Source organism: Muscardinus avellanarius (genome assembly GCF_963383645.1).
Source record: "Muscardinus avellanarius genome assembly, chromosome: 6".
NCBI lineage: Eukaryota > Metazoa > Chordata > Mammalia > Rodentia > Gliridae > Muscardinus > Muscardinus avellanarius.
In genome coordinates, this window is record NC_137791.1 from 57,284,246 (window position 1) to 57,295,155 (window position 10,910).

Here is a 10,910-nt window from a genome sequence, read left to right on the forward strand (position 1 = left end):
ATCTGTGATGCTCACCACAGCTTGCCCATTAATAGCCTGAGATTAATTGTTGGAAATGCCGCATAATAGCTGTAGTAGAAAACATTTTAAACACAGAACCACATTTATGCATTTAACAGCTGTGTCGGTCTAACAGTTCAGATTTTCATTATATTTTGCCATATGGTAACAAGGATCAGTTTTCACTTAAAAATATTACCCCAAATTGATGCCCGATATTAATATTACCATTCTAATTTGGAAACTACACATTCACAGCCATATTTGTTGTCCTCCTGTTACTAGATTCCCCATTTACCCTAATTTCGCTTAGAATATTTTATAACAGAATTTTAAACTTTTAAATTAGTGTCAACCAGTTCAGACATAAATATTCAAGGAAAACTATGGAATATGACCTGACAATGAAGAGCTAGAGTCTAAAATTTGAATTATATAAAAATTGGAAAAAACCATGAAGATTGGGGTCTGTTTTTGATCATAGAGTTTGGGGATATTTTGTATTCAAAAAGAGATGATTCCTATTTCTTACCCCACCTCTTTTTCTTGTAACTATCTTCACTGATGTAGACTCACTTTTAATTTAAAAATAAAATAATGGGTACCAACTTGCATTTTAATCTTGTTGCTATAATATGTTATTACCATGGTTTCTGGGGGGAGAAGACTATAGAAATTTTCACATGTGCATTTAACAAAGCACTAAGTAAAAATTTTGTCTTCTAAATGACAGAACAGGAGGCCTATCTTTTTCATATTGGACACATAATTTGTTGGAACAACACAGCCTACTTGTTTTAGGCCTGTCAGACTAACATTTTTCTAACATCAGTTAATTCCCTTAGCAGAACTTAAGAAGAATGGTAGTTATCAAAATAATATTTTAATACTGTATGCATTACACCATAATTCATTGTGATTCTGTGTGATTCTCTACTATGTTTTGAAAAGAAAGGGTATGGTAATATAAGAAGCTCAATTTTTATTTTTAAATACTGGGAACTGAACTCAGGGGCATTCTCCCTGTGAGCTACACCCTCAGCCCTATTTTATTTTTTATTTGGCAATAGGGTCTCCCTGGATTGCTGAGGGGAGCTTTGAACCTGAGATTCTCCTGTCTCAGTCTCCCAAGTACTGGGATTATAGACATACAGCACTATGCCTGGCTCAGTTTTTGAAATAATCTATTTCAAATAAAAATAAGCACCACATATTTTCACTTTTCAGGAAGACAATTTCACACTCAAGGATTGTCAATATGATTTACATTATGTGAGACTATAATGCACCAATAAAAGCACATAAAAGCTGGGCGAGGTGGTGCATGCTTGTAATTCCAGTACTTGAGAGGCTAAAACAGTAGGATTGCGGGTTCAAGGCCAGCCTAGCTACTTAGTGAGGCCCTCCACAACTTAGTGAGACTCTATTTCAAAATAAAGATTAAAAAAAAATAGGGCTGAATGTGTAGCTCAGAGATAGAATGCCCGTGGGTTCAATCCTGAGTACTGTAAAAAATGATGATGATGACGATGATGATAAAAGCACATAAAAAGAAATAAAATGCTAAAAAATTACCACAGAAAATGCATTTTCAAAGCAATCACAATGTGCCAATTAAAGATCAAAACCTCTACTAAGATATACTTCTGGTTTCTTTCTTTTATGCCCATGTCAGCTCAAATAAAACATTCAAGATAAAATTTAGGCAGTGCTAAGATGTAGGGGAATCAGTTATTTCATACAGGCCACCCTTGCCACTATCCCAACTATGAAGTGCTCTCTCTCCCACTAATGAACTGTGCCCAATCTCTGCAAAATTAGGAGTACAACTGCACACCGCAGTATTTCTTTTATAGAAAGCTTTTAGGTTTCCATGTATTTGATTAGCAAAATATTTTTTATCAGCCCAAAGCTCACATTCTCCAAATATCTCTGCCATTTTGAAACATGTTTACTTTAAATAAGGATCTAAAGTCTGAGAATATTAATCTGGACTTTGTCATACACTTAAGAATCATGGCCATGTTATCTGTTCTTCCTGTTTACCTGTTTTGTTTTGTTTTGTCTTTGTGTTCAACATTCTTCTGAAGTAACTGCAGAATTAACAACTCTAAAAGCATGTTACAAATTGTCAGTGATAGTGACCTTTAGTTGTCAAATTTGCTTAACTGGTTAATTTCATAGTCTCTCTCTGTAGCACATTTTGCATTCATCAGGAGAAAATCATAAATAACAAAGTTTATTTATTAAAAAGTTATAGATAGGGCAATTCCTCCAAAACAAATTAAATGTAATTGATGATAGAGCTTGAAATGTCTATTGGGATTTAGCATATTAAGCTTTAAATCTGGGTATCTAGGTCCAGAATTCATATTTCTAAACATTATAAGATGAATAAGTAGAAGTTTGCACGTGTGTGTGTGTGTGTGTGTGTGTGTGTGTGTGTGTGTACACAAAAAGGCCATTTGATACTGATGTAAGGCAAGGAATGTCTCTAAGCTTCAATCTCTTTGCTGAAAGTATAAGATACTTCATAGAATATTAGTTTAGGGTACCTTATGAGACTAGCAATTTATGATTCAAAAATTCTGTATGTAGCATATGGCCTCTTTGGTTTTTACTAGCATAATGTAGTACTAACTTCAGGCATTCATGATGTTTCAAGGAAAATACTCAAGAAAATATAAAAAAATACCTTCAGGCAAAAAAAATGTAGCTAGAATAGAAGAATACAAATTTTATCTTACATGCATCATACTTTGAGCTTCCTGCAACTTTCCTAGAAGCAATTTCCTTGAGATTTCTACTCTGTTCTAGAAGGTACCAGACGATAAGAATTTTTGAAAAATAAACTAGCAAACTAGGTAGATGATGATTACCTATCATTCCTTCATATTAATATACAAAACTCCTTTAAGTTACAATTGCCTATAAAAGAAATTGATACCATATTTCCCTAAACCATACCATAAAATAGATTTTAATAGTGTCATAAAATACTGAGAGATTATGAAAACATTAATTTTATAAGTACCAATTAAAAGTACATGTCAACTGATAATACATACTTTTTCATAAATTATATACTTAAATTAGTGTTATAAAACACAAGAACATAAAATTGACTAAAAATATATTGTACTTTCATACATATATCTTTCATCATCTGGCTTAATTTTATAAAGGCATTATTTTCTTATTCCCAACTTCATGAAACCTTGTTGCAATCGCTACCACAACTATTTCATATTCATTAAGTTACCTTCTTTCTTACTGGCAAATAGCTCAACTACTCTTAAAATCATTTCTCTGATAAAAATGTGAAACAGTTTTTAAAAATTGCTTTCAGCCAACTTGATATGGGAAATCATTCTTCCAGACAAAATGATCACATATCAAATCCCTGCTGCTAAATGTTAATAAACATTTCACATATTCACATAGTATTATCATTGCCATTATAAAATTACAGATTGACTCAGTGCATCCATACAAAAATGTACTTCCAATTAGCTCATCTATAAAACGAACTTCCAATCAGCTCATCTAAAGTATCTAACAGTTTTCAAATTACAAGAATCCAAACAAAGTTTGCTAAAATTGTTACTGCCATAAATTTTTATATAAACTTCCACACTTTGTTAAGAATTACTTCAAACTCAAAGTTCCAAACTGGGTCTTCTAGGCAATTCTTGCTAGCGAGAACAGAAACTTTAAATCCCTCTACAGTTATTCTTCTAGATGGCCTAGAAAGCTTTGCCCTGATAGAGAAAGCAGTCATGTCACAGAGCAGTTGGAAGATGGGGTACAAATCTTTAGTCGCTGAACCTCTGCCCTGAACTTTCCCTTCTATGCTAAAAGCCACGGTAAGCAGACGTTAACTGGGCTCCCTGTCAGCACTGTCGTGTGGGGGCCTCTGATCTTCTTACCCCTCGCGTGCATAGACAGAAGAATGAACAAGGAAAGGGAAGCTGCCGGTCTGGTTCTCCCAACCAACCCACTGCAGCAGGAGAGCGAGCGCCACTGTGACCTGCGTGCCTGAGCCTCCTGTCCTTGCCTCTCTTGCTGAGACTTCTTGCTCCACTCTTGTCAGGTCTTCAGGAGCCTGCCAGCAAGCCCGAGACAGAACCGTGAAAGACAAGCCTGTTACAAACCGCTTCTGTCACCACTAGGATTTCAACCCATCACCTCGTGGGGAGGACAACAAAGGGCTGCAAGGACCCCGAGCCGGATTGTTTTCTTAAGAAAGGAGCCTGACCCAGCTGCCCACGGGCCAGCACAGGGGGGCTGGGGGCTGCACCCTGCGCGGCAACACCCCAGCCTCTTGGGCAGCTGCGAAGGAATCCACACTTAAACTTTTCTGTCAGAAAAGAGCTTGTTTCTTTTGTCGGGATGTTTTCTCTGCTGAGAATTGTAACTGAGAAATGCAGAAAGACAAGGAGAAATCAATGTTTTCTTTGATGGGACGGCAGAAAGAGTGCAACACGCACAGTGTCACGTTTCTCCAGCTTTCTCACACTCCGCTTCGACATTTAAATGAAGCAAATACCATGAATCAAGTGTGCATAGGAAAAAGGGTCACATGTGAGACCTTTCTAATGAATCCTGCAAGTTACAACAATTCAGTTAAGCTACTTGCTTGCCCATTATTTCAAAATGACTGTGGTTTTCAGATACCTAGAAAAAAAAAAGTGTTGTGAACCTAATCAACCTGATATTACTGAAACCATTATAAGTTATCCAACATTTTAGATTTTTAATTGCAATTGTGTCTCACTATAAACTGAACATTTTTAGAAACTTTCATTTTCCATGATATTAAATAATTTTTAACACTAAAGGGCCTTTCAAAAACAAGTCTTGTTTCACTCTGAGAATAGCAAGAAATACAGTTGAATCTTCCTGTGTATGGAAACTAAAATATTTTTATAGATACAAAAGAAGTATTGATTACATCTCATTGGCTTGCCTGTAAAATGATTTATGAGCATGGAAACATATATTTCAGTGGTTATATCCAAGATATAATTTTGACAAGTTTATTTAATATTTTAAAAATTATTTCCTCAGGAACAAAATGTCTGAATTATTTTCTTGGGAATTAAATCTCTTCTCACTTTTCAGAGCACCCTCCCAACCCCTCCCCACCCCATCATGTCCCTTTCAGCATTACTCCAGTAAATGCCATCTGAACCCCCTCCAGCTTAAAGGAACCCAACGATTATTATTTGTTATGATTTTTGTAAACCTTACAACCAACACAACACTCAATTCACACTTTCACGGGGTGAAACTTAACAAAAATACTGTATTTAGTCATCTAGGAAATCTTAAAATATTCTAGGAAATCTTAAAATATTCAGAACTTACTAAGGCACTTGATAGAAGTTTTGTTTCACTGACTGAAGTCTTGCAACTTAACTTCTTGGGAAAATGGAAGTTGGGGTGGTGAGAAGGGTCTTTCAGGATCGTTTGTGAATATCCCTTTTAGGTAGGGAGATAATGAGCTTATAAAATAAATAGAAGTGATCAGGAGAAGGGGCAAGAGGTGGAAAAAGCAGACACAAATCAAATTATTAGATCTGTTCAAATCTTCTCTGCTTGGCTCAGAGCCGCACAGGGAACATGGCTCCATGCCAGTTTGGAAGAGAGCCTTGAGCTTCTTGCAAGGAGCAAGTGGCTGAAATGTGGGACAGCTCCCACTGCTCACATCTCTCCAGCAGGGCATACAGAGAGGGTGCAAGGCATACATACAGAATTGTGACTTGCTCAGAGAATCAGTTCAGACCAACTTTTATCAGCAACTAGTTGAAACAGATACACTCAAGGAGCATACAATACCATGGGGGAAAACCTAAGGTATGCAATAAAAACTTAAGAAAAAATCTACACTTTTTAAGATGAAGTGTTCCCAAAAAGAAAACTCATAGAAATTCAGAGTAGAGGATAGATTAGACCAGGCCAGAGACTGAATGGAGCTGGATGGTGAATGATGAGCCGAGTATACAGTGGTAAAGGGTTTAGAGAGGGAAAAATTGAACAAGCAAGGCTTAGGAGTAAGATGAAATATTTCACTTGTACAATAGCATGAGAAGAAAAGCCTTCCTGGAACAGACAGCTCCTATTTGTAAGTGGCTGGAGAGAAAGCTAGACAGAGTGGAACCAGATTGTACAGAGCACTGAATATAGGTTACAGAGTTGAGATTATAATATACAGACAACTGGAGGCCTTTGAGCAACTGACTGCCTTAATTAACAACACAGGTTTAGAACTTCTGTACGTGGAATGAATCTCTGAACCTACGATGTGTGCAGAAATGAAGATCAGATTAAAACTGATGAAAGGTATCCACTTAGTCACAAATTTTGCTACTGTATTTTTTGACTTAGTAATATTAAGAAATTCAAAATATACCCCTTACTGGTTTTCTCTTCTATTGCTTAACATATGCTGAGTGCCAACAATGAAGTAGATGTTCTTTAAAATGCATAACTGGGTCAAATGGAATTCAGCAACCTATATCATGTATGATTTGACGCATTCACCTTAGTGTACATCATTTTATTAACAATATATCTCTTGATTTCCCAAACTCAATCTAATTAGTCCTCTATGTAGAGCAGTTCAATAATTGGTTTCATCCCTGTAAACCCTCCACCCTGTTTTCTTAACCGAGGAGCTGACTGACTGAGAACCAGCGCTGCAGAGTGGTCTGTGTCAGGCTAGAGAGGCTATCATGGCCCTCCCTGAATTGCTCCGTTTGAATGTAATCATATCTTTATCTACATGAAGAAACAGTAGGAAAAAAAACAACCATGTTTATATCTGAGGTTTTTCAGTTTCTTCTGAGCATAGCAAACTGCATTTTTCAGGTCATTTATACACCTAATGGGGCTTCAATAACATTTGTTAGAGAAGATTAAAAAGAAGGATGTTAATCTGAAAATGCATACCTTAGAGAACATGCAGGGGCAGTAAGGACAACAGTACCAACATGAGCAGGACATGTCATTGCTATTTTCATTAGTAGAACCCATACACAGGCATGCACATTCTGGGTTTCTTTCTTTTTTTTTTTTTTTTTTGCTGGTCTGGGGATGGAACCCAGGGGCATTCGACCTCTGAGCTACACCCACTGCCCTATTTTTTATTCTGTATTTCAAAACAGGGTCTTACTGAGTGGCAAAGAGCCTCACTAAGTAGCTGAGGCTGTCATCTGCGAACCATGATCCCCTGGTCTCAGCCTCCCGAATGCTGGGATTACAAGCGTGCGCCACCATGCCCAGCTACATTCTGATTTTCTAATGTTTTCGTTGCATAGTAAGGAAACTCCATTTGCTCTTTCTATGTAGAGGAAATTATTTAAGCAACCAGTACTATGTAGTTTGTTCATTACTTGTTAAGATTGTTATTGTATGGATTAAACAAGTCAATGAACTTAATAAACTATTGAAAGATCTTGCCCAAAAGATAAGACAAATGGAAATGGCAGTAATTTCCTTTTGACACTCACTAATCCCTTTCCTGCCTCCTAACATAAAAACCTTTGTTAGCAATCTTTACTATGTTAGCAATCTTTACAATATAGCACTGGCCAAATTGTTTCTGTCACAACTAATATAGTCATTAAACTAAGGATAGAAAATATGTCTTAACTCAAGTTTTAAGAATTTCTAATTATACCAAATTATACACGCAAAAGTACCTCCCTCTGGTACTAGGGACTGAACCGAGGGGTATTCTATCTCCAAGCTACACCCCTAGCCCTATTTTATTTTTTATTTTGAAACAGGGCCTTGCTAAGTTGCTGACCATCTAGCTATATTGCTGAAGCTGGCCTCATTCCTGTAATCCTCCTGGCTCAGCCTTTCAAGTAGTGGGGTCACAGGCATACATCACTGTGCCTAGCACAAAAGTATTTCTTTCAGTGAATTTATTTTACTTAGTTTATTAAATATTCATGTATTTGAAGAAGTAATCTGAGTGGCTTTAAATTGAGCCATTCTTATCACCAATTTTGATGTGTGATTTACTTCCCCATAGAAATCCCCCAAACCTCCTGATTTTCTGAAGATGTAGTTTTTAATCTCTCAAAAACATTTACATTTTGCTATGTTTGGGGAGACTGTGCTTAGTGAATGGGATTTGAGGACATTAAAAGAGATAGTACCTGCCTTTAAGAAAAAGTGTACATTCTAATGTGTAAAGATAATATATAAACAAACACTAACACTCAGTACAGTAACTGCCCAGGACAAGTATGAACAGAAACAGCCCATTCGCGGTGGGGTTCGCCGGGGGTGGGGTCTGGGCATGCTGGGAGAGGCACCTGAGCCAGGTCCCCAAGGTAAGCAGCATTCATCAGTGATGGGAAAGCAAAGAAATCCTAAGCAGAGAGAAATGAGAACACAGGCATTTGTGAGTTAAAAAAAAAAAAAAAAAAAAAAACTGTAGTTCTCACAGGGGATGAAACAAATTGGATAGGCCCAGAGAGCAGAGAAATTAGGCTGGGAAAGTAGATTGAAAAGGGCCTTCTAAACCCAGAAGTATTAGTCTCAATTTTATCCTACATACATGAGAAAGAAATTTCTTCATTACTGGCGGCATTTAGTTAGGTTATATTCCCTTGTGTAAACTGACCTCAACTACTACTTCTAGTGGCTGGTTAGAACTAGCAAAGTTTTGAAATAAGATGCAAACTATTTTCCTTTGTGGCTAAGAAAATGTAACAAAAGACTGAATTATTCTTAGTGGGAACCATAAGGCAAGTGTTATTTTCTGTATTACTTGAACATTCCTGCTAATACTGTTTGGAACAAAAAAACTGGATTTTTAAATAAACTTCTGTTCAAAACACATAGGCACATCAAAAACAAAAGTCATTTCCTTCTTCCTACTGGCAGGTAGAACATTTTCAGTCCTTACCATTCCACAGAACTTGGTACTAAACTGTTTTTCAAATTCGCACATTTGTTGTGCCAAAAAAAAAAGAACAGTGCATTCTGTATTGTACGGTAATTCATTTTATTATTCTGATCAACTACACACTCATTAACATAAAAAGCTACCCCACCATGAGGTGGGGGAAGAACAATAGAATTCAAGGTACAAAAACTTTTTCCTGACTTTGGAGTTTATAAAGAATACAACTTCAGTGTGCTTTCGGGCTGCCCCTGCCTCCCCAACCCCGTTCTAATTTGCAGCATTCCACATCACTAGTCATTAACAACCCAGAGCGCTCTTCAGCGGCACAGTGAAAGACCACATCATTACAAATAAACAATCCCTTCTTCCATTGAAAGAGTGACACGTTATTCTAAGCACGTCTTCTCCCTGCTTTCATTGCTCTGCCAAGGTCTCCCGTGAGTGGGAAGGGGTAAAGAGACAGACAAAATAGCCCACAACTTGTCTAAAGCATGTTGAGGATGATTTGTGTCCTTACTTACGGGATATGACTGTCACTGTTGATCTGCTTTCAGACCTAGATTACATGTGATAAGGGCTGACCTTCTTTAAGCATTCACACATTATGCCCTCGTGGAGAGCAGGCAGGACACAAAAGTCCTTCAGATGTTCTGGGCATCAATCAAGTGCACAGCATGGAGCCTGCCAAACTTCCTTTCCATGGACTCGGATGAAGAAGGGGGAGGCCAAGGCAGACTTAATAAAGTTTAAATCTATGCTACAGTATATTTAGGGAGGCCACTGTCATTAAAAGGGTGCCATTTTAAAAAGTTCTATACAGCTCCCACTAGCAACTTCAACAAAATTCACACACAAATATAAACAATCAGATTTGATTCCAGCTTTAATTTTTTTAAACTTTTACTATAAGCTAAGTCTCAATGGCTTTAGCGGCCATTTTTTTTTTCCTGAAGACATTCTGCTAAGGATATACTTCAAACACTAAAAATAAAAATTTCCTTATAACTATACATTAAAAGTACTTTGAGGCATTTTAAACGTGATAGAAGAAATTAAATACTTTGATGATATCATAATATATACTGAATACCAGTCAATAGACAAAATCATTTTCATCTTATGTAAGTACCATTGTCAAACAGGCAAGCGTCCCAATGTTTTGGAGTAGATATAGATATAGATATAATTATATCTTCTGATATGTGCTTGAAGTGTTGGACTTTTATCACTGTTCTTTCTCACAACTCATTAAAGGGATTTGAGGTAGCTTTTGAGAAAGAAGAAATAAGCCCCACAGAATTTTCTTTTAAGAGGCTGAGATACTGTCTACTTACTTAGAGTATATAATATGACCATCAGTAAACCCAAACCTACCAAAGATGTGTCACAGAATGTTGTGGTAAATGATATATTAAGTCAGTGACAATATTATTTTACCTGGAGATTGCAGAATTCTTTTTTTAAAAAAAACTATTATTATAAGACTGAGAATGTAAAAATTATATGCATGGATTGTAAACAAGACCAGAAGATGAGACACAAAATGGTTAAACAATAATTTCTAAGAGAAAACAAAGCAATAAACATCAAAAGAACAGAAAGAGATTTAAAGACAATGTACGTGCTTAAATAACCAAAAAAAATTAACTCAGTCAATTTGCCAAGATAAACTCTACAGAGTCCAAACAACAAACTTTCAAGTGAATCATATATGCATAATTCTTGCATGCATGTTAAGTTTATTATTTGGGTTCATTGTCACTCTACAGTAAAATTATATGGATAAACTTTTACCCTAGTGATGGGGAGCTGGGTGATAGTTAAAATGCAAAGTTATTCTGTATGTGAACCCTTTTAGGGTAAACCATCACCTGTAAACAGGACTGTCTCAAGCTAGAGCTGAATGGAATGAAGGTGCTTTGGGCGGGGGGGGGGGGGGGACAGGGGAAGGGATCAAGAAACCCAGGGGAAACAAGTGTAGTTA

The 10,910-nt window shown here is 36.7% G+C and overlaps 1 protein-coding gene across 1 annotated transcript in view; it reads right to left on the reverse strand.

Moving 5' to 3' along the window:
* BMPR1B (bone morphogenetic protein receptor type 1B) overlaps positions 1–3,992 on the reverse strand; it is a gene marked incomplete at its 3' end in the record, with an annotated part of 110,780 nt that extends 106,788 nt beyond the window's left edge. Inside the window, exon 1 of the mRNA XM_080697383.1 lies at positions 3,930–3,992. Coding sequence (XP_080553509.1) covers positions 3,930–3,942 — 13 coding nt within the window. The 5' untranslated portion in view covers positions 3,943–3,992. The remainder of the gene's footprint in view (positions 1–3,929) is intronic.
* Positions 3,993–10,910: the final 6,918 nt, after the last annotated feature.